Below are 17,384 nucleotides of genomic sequence, written 5' to 3'. Positions count from 1 at the left end.
ACAACAATGAAAGCTTCAGGGGAAAAAAGAAATGTCAAGAAAAGATGATTAGGCTAACCTGAGATGTTTTCCAGGACATGAGTATGCATTTCTACCCAGCAGTGAGAGCACCAGATGGCAGCAGAAAGCACAAGCTGGCACTGGGCAATGGCGATGGCAGCAGGGTCCTGCTGTGCCTGCAGCCCCCCAGCCTGCCAGGACAGCGTGGGCATCATGCCCACTTCACTGTAACATTAAAAGCTAATGGTTAGGCTGTACCTAAGGTCTGAAGTCTTTTTTTTTTTTTTTTTTTTTTTTTAACACTGAGGAGCTGTGAACTTTGCAGTGAGGCAGCAGCTGCTTTGAGGTATACAGGGCATTGATGGGATGCTCTCTAGGCACCCAGAAGTCTGCATGTAATACTGTAGGGCTTTTCTGTTAAGCTAGAGTTTCAGTATTTGTTAAAGCAGAAAGCAACAATAACTTACTAGAGTACTTTACTTTCTACTGACAAACATTAATCTACTCTTTCAAAACCATTTGGATTAAAAAAGTAACAAACCCCCACAGTATTAAAAAATAAACAAAGCCGAAGTTAAAGGTAAGGTTATTATGCTGTGATTACACCTGCATACTTCCCCAAGTTTTTATGCATCCAGTCTTTGCAAATAAATGGTTTAACCTGACTGCTCTTGTGTAGAAGACTTAAAAAAAGGTAGTTTTTTATTTAATGGTCTACTGAAAACTTAGGCAAGAAACATTTTAGACACAACAGACACTGGAATTTTTTTCATCCCTGAGGACTTAACTTCACTTGTTCCTCCACTTCACCTCTCCCCTCTTTTTTCCCCTTAGAAAGAGGCAACCATTTTATTCAAGATAATAGCAATGTTCAACATGAACACTGCAATAGGAAGAGAGCCTCATTTGGCATGTTAATGACTTGAATAATTTCCACTACTGGATTCTGTATTATATCTACCAATATTCCAAGAATAAGTTACAGCCACTAGTGTCACCACCAATGCAAACCTCTAATGGGGATACCATACACATCCTCTCAGTCTGGGTCCTTGACAGCTGCTAGGATATCATACAATAAAATATGTTTTTTACTGTTTTGAAGTTTCAGAAACTTCGCTTATGAACATGCTACGAAATGGACTTCTTTATGAACTACAAATGGTACTTTGAGCATCAGAGGGCTTCAGGCATACGTATTCCTTTGTTTTGTGCCCCTCCTGCCCCTGCTAATGTCACACTGGGGAATGCAGCTGTGGCAAGCTGACCTCTTCAGACAGGTAGCACTCCAGAGACACAGGTGGTGTTTGCAGCTCACAGAACAACCAGTGAACCTTCAAAACAGGGCTGCACAAAAATAAGGCAAATGGCCTCAAATTCTTTCTATCCTGGTGGCTTTGACAGTAAACTGTACTTCACTTGTAAAATACAAGGACAGGTAGCAAATCTTGAAGCCAACCAAATACTGCAGAGTCATAGCACAGGCCCTGAATGTGCTGGCCCCAGGTAGTGAAGATTGAGACAAGAAATTTTTGTAATTGTGGTTAATGTTGTCTACCTGCAGGGAAATAAAGTGGCCTCCCAGATAAGTCTAGATACATACCAGGCAAAGTCTGATCTCCTAGTAAGGAAAAGACCAAGATGACCAAATCTTGGAAGTATGTGTAGAAGAGAAACACACCCCAGAAAACTTTCTTTCAGTATTCTCCCTGGGACCTTCCCAACTCAGCCCGTCTCCTGATAATTGTGAAGCTATTTTGTCAGTGTGCATGACTTCATCAGGAATCTTCCAACATTTGGTATTTTACCTTAAGCCTCAGTTGATGAAAACCAATGTTTACATGAAGATTTCACCTGTCTTTTGAAAAGGAGAATGTTTCTTCATCTCATGACTCTTGAAAAACATTCGTAATACTAAAAAGAAAAAAAAAAAAAAAATCAGTTTAAGGTAGAATTGCTGCTGCATTAAAAAAATGAAGCAGTGTGCACTTATCTTATCTAGGGACTAGGAGTTAGAAACTCTGCCTTAGAGGAGCAAACAGCCAAGCTCCTACCACCTGCTTTAAGAAGCTGAACAGAGATCAAACAGCATGAAGCAGAGGAGCTGACACAGTAGTTCCCAAATCAAAAGCTGTTCTCTTCTCAGAAAACAGCTTGAGGACCTGCTATCAGTTTTGGTGAGCACTGGTGAAAAAGAGAGACGATACCGTATCTGACATCAGTATCCCAAGAATTTCCCACACCAGCCTCCCTTATATGCAGAAGAGACCATAGAATGGTTACGCACAAGAGACCTTACCTGGAACACTCAATGAGAATTTTGCAGTCTTAGGTCTCATTCACAGTTGAAGCAGACAAAAGGCAGGGGAAAAAAGTCCTCATTTTGCAGAATAACTTTAGGGCAGGATCTTACGAATGGCACTTTCCTTCCTTCCTTGTGTGAGAGAGCCTGAAAGGAAGCAGTGTTAAAAAAAAAATCGTAGCCTTAATTGTCTATGACGACAATGTCCCTGGCTCCTTTTAAGTAGAGAAACACTAGAGTTTGATTAATGCCAAGTAGTTTGGGATTTTTAAAAAGAAATCTGAACATTAGCTAGCTAGAGTATAAAATATTCTAAATTGAAGCTAAAATTTAAGTTATGTTAAGTCAAAGTGTTTCAGGGTCGTAACTATTCTGAATGGAGGTACGTATGTGTATGTACTTCTCCATTTCAAGACTTCAGCCCACCCTTTTTTGTGGAAATTTTCCCTCCATTCTTTGTATTTATTTCTCAGTGAACAGTGTTCCTAAAATGCTGGGTTAAAAACTGAAATATAACAATCAAAATATTGTTTATCACTTCTGGCAGGCTGGAACTTTTGGCAGTAATGAACTATGTAATTTACTGACAGCACTAGAGTTACAACGCATTTCAACATTCTTCCTCTGTGCATATTGTAAATATTTTCAAAGACTTATCTCACATGTACTTAAATTACTGAAAGCTAGAAAATATTTTCTCCTAAGAAAGTAGTCTTCCTCAGGGAAATGTTAAATGAAACTTACCTTTGTCATCAGAGACACTTAACAATCAGAAGTCCTTGCTGCATCTTTTAACAGAAAAATTTCATGTTACAAATCATTAGTTAGAAACAAAGTGGTCAAGATTTTCTTACTGTTTATTATTTATGGAAAGCTATTATCTTTATTTCCTTGTCCTCTAAATGTGACAAAGAAGTGACACCGTCTGTCTGTATAACGTTAGGGCTATTTAGATAAGCCAGGAGAGTTATTTTGTAAACTCCCGTAGCAACACTAGTATATTTAGTCTCCTCTGTAGACACCAGCATAAACCTGATGTCTCAACAATGTACAGACGTAAAATTTGAAGTGTTGGTTAACTACAGCAGTGTCAAGCCCGCATTACAGATACAGCTTGCTTATGTTGAAGATAATTATAGCTGTAATAGAACTAGATCAGACACTGTTTATACAACTAAATGTTAGTAACTTTCACATCACAATACCTTCATATAATGCTATACTGCAGATCCCTTTATATTAACCACGTACACCAGGCACACTCCATCTCACTACAGCTTAAATGCAGGCATTTAAGAAGTAAACATTCATTTTGATGGTGTATCAGTACTGTTGTACTGAGCAATAAATGAAAACTGTATTACTAAATAACATGGCAGAAATTTTTCTGAGAGACAAGATATAATAAATAGGACAGGAATTTGCCGGGGACACCTTATTAATAGTCTCATCTAATCATCATATCGATACGGTTTCAAAAAAGTCCAAAGGAGTGCAAGTAATTAAACGCCAATACTGTGCCTGTATCATCTGTTCCTTGGAAATAAGTTTCACTGAAAAAGAGATCTAGTTATATTTTAATTTACAGAGTAAGAAGATTGGATTGTAAAATTACAAGACATGATTTTTCTGGCCCCCCCCCTTCCCCCCCTTTTTAAAAATCCATGGCAGTTTTCTAATAGACCTGTTAAAAATAAATTTAAAAAATACTATTAGGGATTCTTCAGGACTTCCAAGGAAAAAAGAAACGGGGGAACATGAGAACAGAGCTCATATGCATATGTGCATTTTTATCACCTGTGCACAGATCTGAGAAAGCAGAAACTCAGAAAGGGTGATCATGATCTGAAGACAAAATTCAGACTGCAATAAATAAGAAGGATACCACTGAATCATTAAAGTGCAATGACAGGTTAAAACAAGAAGGTACCTGACAACCAGGAGGCAACTTGTGTTCAGGAGAAATGTCCGTACCCTGTATGAAATATATCAAAAATAGCAACCTTAAGTGTTGTTTTAAAAAAAAAAAGATTCAAAGCTACTCCGCTGCCAACATGCTTACCCTGGAACATGAGATGCATCATTAGTTCAAATTAAGTCAACTTTTGGACCAGAACCTAGACCGTATACTCCTTTCTAACCATAACTACTGAAGGGCTGGAACAACAGTTTATTTTGTTTTTAAGACAACAGAATTACAGGAAACTGATTCCCAGAAAAATTATACAACAGTAAAGCATGGTCTTGGGCAGGGGCTGGAGCAAGGGACTTGGCTTTAATTTTTTTTTTTTTTTTTTTTTTTTAAGGTCTTAAGAATAATTTTGGTTTAAAGCTTAACACTTAAACTTAACTTTTGCTGCTGAAAGATACATTTTTAATCCTTACACAGCGTTTTCACATATTGAGGCCGACATCATGGGTAGTCAAAGAATATGTTTAATAAAAAATAATTAAACTTCCATTTGCTCTATAGAACATCATAGAAAGTAATTCAATAAATTACAAATGACTTTTTAAGACGCTTGTTCAACTACAGAAAGCAAATTCAGACTACACAGAACACAACTGGCAAATATTGCAAATGTCCAAAAAAAACCTGGACTAGGACTTGGATCATGAAGCCTGAAACAAGGGATAGAAATACAAGGCAATAACAGCTAAAGTTCTTTTAGTAACTACCAACACACACTTTATCATCACCTTGGATATCCTTTTAATTTTAACTTCAGTATTAGTGTAATTCTACTGAGGTTTCCTTATAACCCTTAACTTTATACAACCGTATTTGCATATAGTTTAGCTGATAGTGGGACATTTTTTCCCCTTCTGGTTCAAACTGATCAAAAATAAACCCAATATATTATGTTCAAGTCTACATCAACCTTCATTACTTGGAACTGTAATTGCCTTATTACATAGAAAGAATCACTAGAATGGTAACCAAACTCACTTGACCATAATTAGGAAAATACTTTATTTCATAAATCTGATATAAATTAGGTTTTAGCCACAAGATTTAGGATTTGTTTTGTGGGGTAAGGGTGGGAATTGATGGTATTGTTGACATACTCCATCAGCAAACTAAGTTACTAACTGTTTGTAAAACTTTGGCTATTTCATAAATGCATCCTAGTTAAATAAAAGTGCTATATTACAAAGGGCAAAATATTAAATATGAAATACTTTTTTTTTTTTCATGATGAAGAATTGCTACCCCCTTCTCTTGGCAGTTTTTAATTTTCACTATTGCTAAGACACTGCATGAAGGGCCAAATATCAGAATACTATTTGGGAAAATACATAACCAGCACAATCCAAATGGTACTTGTATAATTGTGTAATTACATGTAATACTGCTTCTAATCATGGGGCTAGTTATTTTGCACATAGAAACTTATATTTCATTGGTAAAGTTCTTGATAAAAAACAACACAGTTGTTTTACTGTACAAGCAAGCAACAGAACTATATCAAAATATACAGTTTTTGTTTTTTTATTTTTAAATTTATCCCTTTGTAAAGCTTTTTCAATGACTTCTACTAGTACCTGTATCTATTTTCTCTTAACACTTGCCTATTCTTGGACCGCAAATGATGTAACCAAGGTCAACTGACATATCAGTCAGTTCAGAACTTCTGTAAATGTGAATCTGGGCCTCAACTGTGTCAGAGTAATAGCAGCTTAAGAAGAAGGAGGAATCGTATCACACATCAAATATTAGACAGATTTTATATAGCAAAGGGTTCTAAGGATTTGGACTTAAACAGATGCCTTACGCCCTGTTACTGTGGTTTCTAGGAATAATTTGTCTTCCTTACTATTCAAAGTGCTTTTTCTTTAGTGGGTAACTCAGCATAATATATGAAGTGATATCCCAATAATGATTTTGGGTAATATTTAATATTTAGTCAGATTTAAATCTGCAGAGAAGTTTAAACTCAAAAGGAGTTCAAAACTATCTATACTTTATTTGCCATTATTAACTGGTAACTCCAGGAGGTTTTATGACATAAAACACAAATAGAAATCTACACAAACAAAGCAAACAAACAATTTTTACATGAAGTATGCAGTGTTGAAAGGTCTTTTCAGTGGCACTTTATGACAGTTTGCCTCTTCTGAGTCTTGGGGAAACTACTCCTCATTTTGGGACTTTTAATTCTGCAGAGGGAGCCCAAAACCTTGCAAGGTGTAAACTAAATAGATCTACATGGTGCCAAGTAGCATGAGATAAGACAGTTTTTGCTTTTAATTTCCCCTTATTGCTGTCAAAGAGAACAGTTGTAATAAGGGCAAAAAAACCACCAACAGTCATATCTCAAATAACTCAGATCTTAACATGATATACAGGATGTCTTTAGAAAACAAAACAAAACCTGAAAACAAGTAATAGAAACCAATGTAAACTTCCTAAACTAACTCAGCTGAGGTAACAGGTAGCCAGTTTAATTGGCTGATTGGGAAAAATTTATCTTCTTTTAAACACACTTGTACCTGAATTGGAAACAGCAGTGCATCACAACACTAGAGCATTTTCATGTAATTAAAGCAATGGATGGTGATGTAGATTCTACAGCTTTCATGACATTCATTAGCTGCCCAAATTATTGCTGAGTTTTGATCTGTAAATTATAAGTGTCAAGGAGGCTGTAAAACTATATTCAAATTAAATCAATAATATGCATAAAGTATTCTGTGTTCACTGCAAATATATTAAATATACAGCTCTTACTTGAGCATTATTTTCATAAAATTAACCCCCCAACAAAATTATAATGCCTTTTGTTGTAATTTTACACCATTGTGTATTTGATAGTACATACAAGTTCAGAAACTTATGAACTTCAAGAAATATTACATGCAAAACGTCTCTGAAAGCAGTTTGCACTTCTAAACAAATACTGAAATGTTCGGTCAGTAAATCATTGATGCACTCAACACTGGGTTATTTACAATGAAATAATTAAAGAATAAATTCAAAATCAGTTTATAATTTAAGTGCAGAGTCTGGGGTCAGTCTTCATCGCTAGAATCTGAATCCTCAGATGAAGACGATGTACTATCAGATCCAGATGAAGCATCTGCTTTCTCTGAACCCTCATCTGTGCTGTTTTCATTGTGAGAGCTTGGCTCTGTTCCCCCTTTGTCTTCCTGATCTCTAACCCTAGAATTTTCTTCCTTTTCTTCTGTGGGCTTGGCTGAGCCTGTGTCATTGCTTTCACTGTTCTGTACATCAAAAATATTAGACTGAGACAAAGCTGGGATATGAAGATTAAGGCCTGGAGTGAGAAGCATCCCTGGGTAAAGTATGTTGGACAAAAGTAATGGGTTAAGAGAGAGAGGATTGGCAGCTGCAGCAGCAGAGGATGTTGAAGGAGAACTTGAAACAGAGTTTTCACCACCAGTATCCGTATTTTGGTCTTCTGTCCTTTCTTTCTTTTTATCTGCCTCCTTTGAATCGCTTCCCTTTTTTTCCTCTGGAATAGATTCTGTAGACTTTGTTAGAAGTCCTCCCATGCCCAGCAAGTTTGGTAATCCAGCCATCCCTGACAGCAGCATGGGGAACATGGCAGCCATGTTCTTCGCTTCTCCTCCAGTAGTTAAGCCAGCTGGCATTCCCATTAATCCTGCTGTTACTTGCAGCGACTGCAGGTTTTGCAGGTTTTGTTGTAAGGCCTGAAGACTAGGCAGATCCACTCCTGGAAGCAATCCGTTAGCTAGCAGAGGGTTAACTGATACACTTGCAGCGGTGGCAGCTGCTGCAGCTGCTGTTGCCTTAGCAATCTCACTTTTGGGGCGCCTTCCCCTCCGGCTTACTTCTTCCCGCACAACAGGTCCAGTGAGAATACGGTCAAACATACCTTCTGGAAGAAATCCCTGCAAGAGACACGTTGGGTATTTTTAGTATTTTGAGAGCTTAAGGATGGAAAAGTACAAACAAACAGAAGCCCCAAGCATACAGTAACTGTCAAAGACTATTTGGGTATGTTAGCACAGCAGCTTGATCTCCAGACAACTCACTGGAATTTGTGGTGACTTTGTGCTATCACATCTCAAATGTCTAAAGGCCCATTTCCACAGTGAAGACTACACAGGTATCTTCTGAGACCTTCCGCTAACTCAGCCCTAGGGGTTTGTTTGCAAATCAAGCCAAACATAGCTAATTATAAGAGCAATCTCAATTTAAGATCTAAACCAGCACTGCTTTGCCATATTACCACATTCCAATCATGACAGTTTAATTAAAAAAAAAATTAGTCACTCAATTTGAAGTTAAATACAAATGTGTGATTGCACACAGACCAACAATCTCCAAGCCCTTTTTATTATTGCCAGCGTCTGTTTAATGTCCTCACAGTTCACCTCATCCTTACACCTAAGAATAAACAGTAAAGACTCAAGTTCAAGTGAAACGAAATTCAGAGCACTTCTTTTTGGGGCTTGCACAGTACTACTTCACCTCTGTAAGCACTCCTACCTAATGAGGAAGAAAGAATTGCAATGGACACTAATATTCTCTTTGAAATGCATTGTCTTGAAAATTCCTCTTAAAAAACAGCAATCATTAAGATCCAACTATTACTCACCTCCACACTACAATGGTCTTTTCTTCCCCAGCAAGTATCTTTAATTTAAACTACTCTAATACAACTAGAGGCATTCAGAACTCATGCTCTGTTGTTCTGTCCTGTGGATAACCACTAAATTCTGAAAGTAATTCTGCTATTATTTATACCTTTACTCATTGCAGTCTAACCCTGTTCCTAGTTACCTATTTTTCTACCAGAACGTCCCACAAGGGTACTGGAAAGATTGGCATTTAGAACTTCACAGAAAGATTACAAGTTCTGTTGACAATGAACTAGGAAAAAAAAAATTAATTTTGTCATTTCTTTGCCAGAGGCTGAAGAAGTAGTGTAAATAAAATACCCTTCTGACAAGTTATAGTAGGTGAGAAAACAGACTTCGCAAGAATATTGACAAAACCATCCTCACTTCTGTTAGACACATGGAATGGAAGAGTAACTGGGTTACTCAGAAACCATTCTTTATTATACAACACAACTTTTTGAAGTTCAAAATGTGTCCTTATCTTCAAGGCAAACAGGGAATGAACTCAGGACCATACACCATACTTGAACCAATGACACTTAAAAGGAAAGAGATACCAGCTATATAGTAGTTCCTGTAATGAAAATGTATGCCTGGTGTCTTGTTGGAACTGTGGACAAAGTCTATCACAACACTTTCTTCTTTTAAATTTAATGAAGTATAAACCTCAAACACACTGAATGCATCTTGCTGCCAAGTAAGAAGCTGGCTCAGGACTACCAGGGAAATCTTATCACCAACTTTGTTGGTAATCCATACAGAAGGAATACATGAGCAACACTGAAGTCGTGCAGACCTACTCCAAAAAATACATTAATATATTAACCTTGTTCCCTCCACTGGAATCTCAATGCTAGTTTTTAGCTAAAAACAAAATCTCTAAGAAATAAAAAAATAGAAATTCTAAGTAGTAGAAAATAACTATATTAATACTTGATTAAAAGTTTGATTGAGGATAGTATTTCTTATAGGTGCACACTGAAAGTAAATCAATTAAAAAGTAAAATAAATGTTTAAACTTATATTTATCTTCCTAACTGTAACTTTAAGAATAAGAAAGTATTCTGTGGGCTAAAACCTTTCCAAAAAACTTCAAGGCTACATTTATGAGATAAAGAAGTCACAGTACTATCACACCTTCAACCAAATATCTAATTGGGGATTGCCAGCCACTGTCCCTCCCTTCCTCCTACTCACAGCTGTGCCAGCAAACCAAGTTACAGAAGAAAAGCTAAAATTGACCCACATTCCACATTTAATATAATACCAGAAATGAAAAGCATGCCTTTTGGCATGCTTTTTTTCTCCTGTTTGCCTTGTTTGTTTTTATGATACATTTGATGTCGTAGTTATCTTATTCTGCAAATACTCACAGACTGTTTTACAACTTCTCCCCATTCAGGAGCCACTCCATACTCTGGATTTTCTTTCAAGAACCTGCACAAATCCTTCAGAGGGGGAGCAAACGCACCCCCCACCTGAGAAGCAGAAGATAGAAGTCAGGAAACACTTCTCATTTGGTAAGAAAAAGGCAACATTCATACCTGACGCTGTTTCATTTTTGCCTTTTATATAAAACAATACAAATAAAATCTCACTTTAAATTATCAATGAGTATGATAGAGCTTTTGACTGATTCCTCGTGGCATATGTGAGATACTCTTGATTTGTTCTAAATCTACTAAACTCAAACTCATCTATTAAACTCATACTTTGCAACTTCAGTATTTGACATTCCTACTAATGTTTAATATCAGAGTTTATTTAGACATGCAATGAATGGAAGAGCAACCACATGAATAGAGAACAACAGCAGTCCACACATTACCAAGAAGGTTGTAACTACAATCTTGTTAAACTCTTCCTTTATCCACTAAATCAGTTTTATTCTATCATCTCAGTCAACTTCTAAAAATACTATTAAGAGACTCTGCTTCTCTTGTGAAATTTATTTCTTGTATTTTTTTCATGCAAAAAAGGACAAGATTGCTAGACAGCATGTCAATAAAATCATATAAGCAGGAAAGTAAGCTTTCAAATTAATCAGAAGTATTACTCAGATCCAGAAACAAAGACGAAATGGTATAAAGAAGGAGGAAAAAAAGAATTCCAGTTTCTGCTCAACTTTCTCTATAAACTGCAACTTAAACTCACATTTTCTAGGCTACTTTTGATCCCCTCACCCCCTGCTACTAAATGGATAACTGAACTGAAAAAGAAAATGAGACAAAATGAGTTTGGTGATGCAGAGGAGTCAGGGACAGGTTATAAATGGGAAAACTGAAGTTAATACAAGTCTCAACTATGGTGGGGAAATTTATTACAGAAAAAAAGCCATCATGAAAACACAGGCTTTTACAGCAAGCACAGATCAAATCTCTCACTCCTTGATCATCAACTTTGAAAAGATTCCTCAGGGCACAGCTTGCTATAGAGCAGCCAAGGGTCTGTTTTTCAAGAGACTAGCAACCATACAGGTTCCTCTTCAGAGCTGCTGTCTCAATGCAGTGAAGAGATGAAAGACTCTCAGATTCTGCATCACTTTTCTCTACAGATGCACAAAGCTTCTGACCTTAATATAGCAGCATAAAAAAACTACCTGCTTTCCTTGCAACTGGTCTCTAACAAAAAGAAAAGCTAGCAGTATCACAAGAGAAAATACTCCATACATTGACATAATACCTCAAAGACTCCCACTGGACTGCTGCTCTGGTACTACACTGACATTCAAAGACACCATCCCACACATCTGTCCAAATTTGTTCAATAAACAACAGTAATGTTCTGCATGATTTTCTTGAATATTGCCTTTAGCCTTCCCCAAAGCTTATTCAAATGCATTATGCATTTCCCAAACTTTGATCACCTGTCCAAAAACTTGAATTCAACACCTGGTCTCCCATCTTCCAGTGTTGGGATTTTATAGAATTCCCCTTTTACTTTTGTTCCCCTGTTACACTACTGTTTAACCTAGCAATGTGATTTACAACGGATATATACTGGTGAACCATAAAGGTCAAATGCCAGAGATAACTGGAAAAAAAAAAAAAAGCAAAATAATCCAGTACACAGGATTTAAGCAAATCCAATGGACAAGTTTCTATGCAGGACGCACTACCAATATAATTTTAATCATGTCAGAAGTAGTAATGAGATGTACACAAAATTTAGAACTTCTGAAATGTTGCTACTTTGATCAGAACAACATGTATTTCAGGGGCCATGCCTCTGTATTAGTCAACAGCACAAATACTGAAACATATTGAGTGTTCAATTCTATATAAACATAAACCACAGGGCAAGTTTCTAGCCATATCTTACATATTTTCATAGTTGCAAAACGGTTACTAGAAGATTGTCACTGACTTTCTTGCTCTGTGCCAAAACCTTAGAAAACCTTTCGTTCACACACAGTATTTTAGCAAGTGTAGCGTACAGAGTTCTTCATTTCAGGTAACTATTCATTTGGTTAACATCAGAATGGGAACAGTATTATGAATACCTTTCTTGCATTTCTTCTATTTATGAGCTGAACACGTTCTTCGCCAGTCAAACTATTAACGTCCAGTTTATTAGGGTTTCGACAACGGTGTCTTTTTTGTTTGGGCCTCCCATCATGCAACTGCATCCTCTGTTATAAAGTAATTAAAAAGGCATTTATCTTTCTGATATAACTGTTTTAAAAATTGTAAGATATCTGTGCATTCTCTTGAGTCAGGCATTCATTTGAAGTCATCTTCAATTTCACAAGTATTTTTGTAACAATCCTAATTTACTAGTCACAATTATACAATAAGCAGACCAATAAACAGCACTAAATCCTCTTTCTGATGCCTCTACCCATTGCTTTGTTTTAGCAATTTTTCAGTTTTCAACAGTGCTTTAACCATCAGGAATGTTGCTACTGTTTTGTATTATAACATCTTTATGGAGAAATAAGGTTGTTATTCCAGATGTCATACATATGATTTTCTTACATCATGTTCAACATTAACAACTCTCAAATTCAGAGGTAACATAATGAGAACATCATACCCACACAAACAAACATCACTACCATAGCACTGTAATGTAGGTATGAGATACATCTCACATTAGTCTTTAATCCTCTTGCACATCACTAAATACACTGTTACACATTTTCAGCTCACATCATCAGTATCATGGTAATAAGAGTTTTCTTATCTTAGATAATTTTTTTAATCTTAGGTGAAATTAGACAAAGATCAAATGTCTTTGCTTAGTATTGCTTTTCTTAGCAATTATGTTTGTGAGGGAAAAGGAAGGCTTGCGGAGTTAAAATTATGTAAACAAAACCAGACATTTTCCTTTTTCCTAAACAAAACGGAAGAACAAAGAAGGAATAATTCCCTGTAAAACAGAATACAATTCCAAATATATTTTATAAGAAATGTTCTACTATTAGCTAAAGCACAGCTGAAAGGAATACTCACAGGAATACAAGCTCCTGAATCTTCAACATATCCAGGATGTTCTTTAAGCCACCTTTCTAAATCTTTTCTTTTGGGGGCATCATCACCTGCAAGCCTTGTTCCATCTTTTAGGTTAATAACAGGAACTGGACTCTCTGCATCAAGCATGCCTTGGGACTGCGTGTAAGTGAGTGCTGGGTTTATTCCTGCAGCAACTGGACAGGAGTTAATACCTGGATTAACCTGGAGAAATTAAAAACATTTGACTAAGTTCTCCATAAAAAACAAGCCATCACAATTATTTAATGTATGATCAATGGAGGCCACAGTCCTGCAGATCCTTATGCACACACTCAAGGACTCAGTAAACTGACTACTCATGCCATAGATAACTCCCTTTAAGTCACTGTACCATCAGATCGTGTAACAGATGTTACAGTAAAGGATGTCAGAAAGCATTGCTAGGTCAAATATCAAGTTTTTAATAATGTGTTGTTAATTACAGTTCATCAAAACTAGAATTAAATTTATTTTTAATAATAGTTATCAATATTGTATATATCTAATATTTAGTAAAACTATATCAGTTCTCATTTGTGTAGTCATAAACTGTCAGTGAAATTTTTCACAAAAAAAACCCCAAACCCAACAGTTTTGAGTAATGAAGTGTTGTATCTCAACAGACAGTTATGCTCAGTTAAAGGACTAACAGTAATTTTGACCTTTTTTTGGATACAAAAATCAAGTTTACTTACATGATTAGGCTGTTTATTTCTATTTATGAAGAGGACATCAACTCCCTCCACATTCTTCCTTCTTCCTCTTCTCTTTTTGACTACAGGCTGACTGTCAACTATGACTCCATTGGCACTGGCTGTTAAGTGACTGGAAGTACCTAATTAATGATGCAATAAAATTAGTGTCAGATGCTTGAGCTGTTTATAACAAGAAACATGTCTGAATAAAAAAGGAAATAAAATTACTTGAAATAGTGCAAGTGCATAAAATTTCTACATGTAATATCTAACAGAAATTGCCTATTTTATGACTGTTTGAAACACTATTAGTATCAGGCTCTGAAAAGCCACTCTACTATGAAAGCTTCCTATTACTGCCCCTTACCCCCTCCAAATAAATCTGTACAGGGAGGAGAGCTGTTAAGAACTGCTGATATCACACACACACAGAGGCAGACATCCCTAAATAAATGTTTATAACAAGACCTTAATGGTATGTTGCAAAGGAACAAGAAAGTACAAAATGCAAGTGAAGGCTAGTATTTTTTTTTTTTAAAGGCAATGTTCTCATCCATGTATGTACGCAATCTCAATGAATTGCAGTCATTTAATCAGATGCTGGTGAAATCGAGCACCTAATTATAATAATTTCAAATATTTTAATCCAAATTTTAACTGCTTATTTTAGGCTTGTTTTTATTTGTCAGTGTACACCTACTGTTATTTTTTTTAATGAAAATAACTTTAATTTTTTGGCTGTAAGTCAAAAATTGGTTCTAGATTATTGTCCTCCACTGTTTCTTTACATTAGACACAGGAAAGAATATGAAGAGTGCAAACTGACAGAGAGAGAAATCTAGAACTCTTCATCTTTACTTAGAAACTAGCCACAATAAGTTCTGAGTTAAAGTGATTACTGTCAGTGAACAGTGATGGACATTGCAATTATTTAAATCTTCTTGTGGGGGTGTTTCTAATATGTAATGGCATCCTTCTAATAAATGAATATTACAGTAACTGATGCTGTGAGAGAGTATTCATGTGGCCCAACCTCGTGCCTTAACTTAGGTGCCTGGTTTCCTTAACACACTGGAGAGAATTCCTCCAAGACTGCAGTTTAGAACAAGTAACACTGCAAACATCTCTCTCCACTGCCTATACATGGAGACCAACAGAAGAACCCAGAAGGTAAGATTTAATACTAATCCTTATGCCCTCTAACATTTTATGTACCTGATTTGGGAAGTGATTTTGGGAAGTTGACAAGGCTGGTTTCTGAAGCATTCTGGAGTTCTCGTAGCCGAGCCAGGTATTGCTGCTGTCCCAGTGCACCTTCCTCGCTTTCAAATGGCCTTTTCTGAGACAGTCCCTGCTTCTGAAAAGTCAATTTCAAACCACCTTCCTGTTAAATAAATGCTAGGGTTAGAAGAGTCTCTTCTGAAGCAGAAACGACTACTTCATAATCAGGATTCTCACATACAGTTACTCCAAAAGAATTGAGGAAGAATGAAAACATTGTGTTAGACCTTAAAACAAGTCTTGCTTCTTGTCCATGTAAAGAACAAATCTCAACAGAAATTTCATGGAATTGCTTATATGAATATAAATTTTGAATTATCTACTATCTTAACTGAAAAAATCCAGACACTGAACAGCTGTCTACCTCCCTAATCCAGCCCTAAAGAAATGTGAAACCCAATTACAAGAGGAATTTTTCATACATTTTTGTGTGCTACAAACATGTCTCAAACTACAGACAAGAAAAATGTTTGAAGCTTCTAGCCTGCATTTAAACTGGGAAATTTACCTATAACCTCTAAAAGGCCATGAAATAATAAAGTGCTTGCTGGATAGGACATGCTGAAATGTTTAAAACACCAAACAATAGAAACACCTTTTCTTACTAACCAGATTTCTCAGAAACAGCATAAAACAGGCTCTCTGAAGAAGCACCAGAATGGTAAAATTTCATTTCAGAGAGAGAAATAACAATGATTCCTTCCAGTGGCTTACGCAAATTAAAAAAGAAAAAACTAACCCCCCCCCCCCCCCCCCCCCCCCAAAAACCCCAAACCCCAAACCCAAACGCTCAATGCCCAGAAGCAGCAGACCCAAATACCCACAAACAAGTGTGTGAAGGAAGTGAGAGTGAGAGCAGGCAGCCACTTGCAGGTAAAGCATGCCTCACACCGCAATCGCAATCAGGTCCTAGGGCAATAAAAATAAACATACGTCATTGATTTTCACTGTAAACTCCTTTTCTCGTACATGCTTCTTCACCTTTGACATCTGTGGTGATTGATCATATTCTTCTTTAACACCTGCAAGAGGGGGTGTTGGTGCGCTGGGCTCACTGTAATCTGCAGCTGCACCGGGGCTATCCAGAAGCTTGGTTGTGTAGAAAGATGCCACCGTATTGCTGTCATAGCTCCTTCTTGCTGAAGGCCATTTACCTTTCAACACTGTTTGACAAATACTGTCAAGTCGATTAATCATAACTCGATCCTAAAAAACAGAGAAAATATTTTTGTAAGAGTAATGCTTACCAACACTGTACACATTACATTTATGTATTATCTTCTAATTCTAAAAGGAAGAGAAATGACAACTTTTTAATCACTGGACTTGGACTTAAAAGATTTCTAAGTTCCTGGACTTGTACCGATTCCCTGTAAAACTATGTGAAAGCCATCTCTGTACTTAATTGCAGCACCACAACATACCCATCAAACAGCATTTATAAAAGGAAATCCACAGACTTTTATTCACATCTCATTTTAGCTTTTGAAACCACATTATTACTCATTCACACTCTTTAGATGCCACGCACAAATCCAACTTCACACACCTGCATAATACATAAATCTCAAGTCCCAATACAATCAGCTAAGTACATGTAGACTCCAGAAACTACCAGGTTTTCTGATAATTTCAGAGAGCAGTTATTTGTCAAATAAAAAATGTGAATGCTAAAATTAACTGTTCTGGAAGCAAACATTTTTCTACCAAGTTCGAGACCCTCCCCTATATTTAAAAAAAGTCTGATTTTGTACACTCCGAATTATCTTTTTTCACAATCTGCCAAGCACCTGTGATATGAAAGTTATACTCCCCTTCTCAAAATGAACATTCAAAAATTCTGAAAAGTAGTATTTAGATTTCAAAACATCTTCCAGGAGCAAACGTAGTAACAACAAAAAGCTCCTGAAGTTCAGATCCTACATCTCTTTTCCCCATTTCATCAACCTTTTTGTCTCCTGCATTGCTCTCCTTTTCAGACTTTCCTCAACTGCTTGACCT

At 36.5% G+C, this 17,384-nt stretch overlaps 1 protein-coding gene and 1 long non-coding RNA gene across 12 annotated transcripts in view; both read right to left on the bottom strand.

Annotated features, from left to right (window-relative positions):
• Positions 1-488: 488 nt before the first annotated feature.
• LOC115345294 lies at positions 489-4,335 on the bottom strand. Its single transcript, XR_003924792.2, has 4 exons — positions 4,233-4,335; positions 3,047-3,090; positions 2,300-2,449; positions 489-1,914 (listed from the first exon to the last, which is right to left on the bottom strand). It is a non-coding gene; the product is annotated as an uncharacterized LOC115345294 (long non-coding RNA).
• Positions 4,336-4,722: 387 nt separating this feature from the next.
• Positions 4,723-17,384, bottom strand: part of CHD9 (chromodomain helicase DNA binding protein 9) — a 100,936-nt gene continuing 88,274 nt past the window's right edge. For 9 of the 11 annotated variants that reach the window (XM_030024123.2, XM_030024120.2, XM_030024117.2 and 6 more), the window contains 7 exons: positions 16,317-16,589; positions 15,318-15,486; positions 14,103-14,242; positions 13,369-13,590; positions 12,417-12,545; positions 10,288-10,392; positions 4,723-8,179 (listed from right to left, as the gene is read on the bottom strand). In XM_030024123.2, the coding sequence (XP_029879983.1) occupies positions 7,316-8,179; positions 10,288-10,392; positions 12,417-12,545; positions 13,369-13,590; positions 14,103-14,242; positions 15,318-15,486; positions 16,317-16,589 (1,902 nt within the window). In that variant the 3' untranslated portion in view covers positions 4,723-7,315. Of the gene's footprint in view, positions 8,180-10,287; positions 10,393-11,780; positions 11,948-12,416; positions 12,546-13,368; positions 13,591-14,102; positions 14,243-15,317; positions 15,487-16,316; positions 16,590-17,384 lie in introns of all 11 variants that reach the window. The other 2 variants (XR_005933282.1, XM_030024124.2) reach the window with 2 other exon arrangements.

Source organism: Aquila chrysaetos, chromosome 9 (genome assembly GCF_900496995.4).
Source record: "Aquila chrysaetos chrysaetos chromosome 9, bAquChr1.4, whole genome shotgun sequence".
NCBI classification, from domain to species: Eukaryota; Metazoa; Chordata; class Aves; order Accipitriformes; family Accipitridae; genus Aquila; species Aquila chrysaetos.
This window is presented reverse-complemented; position numbering and strand designations above follow the sequence as displayed.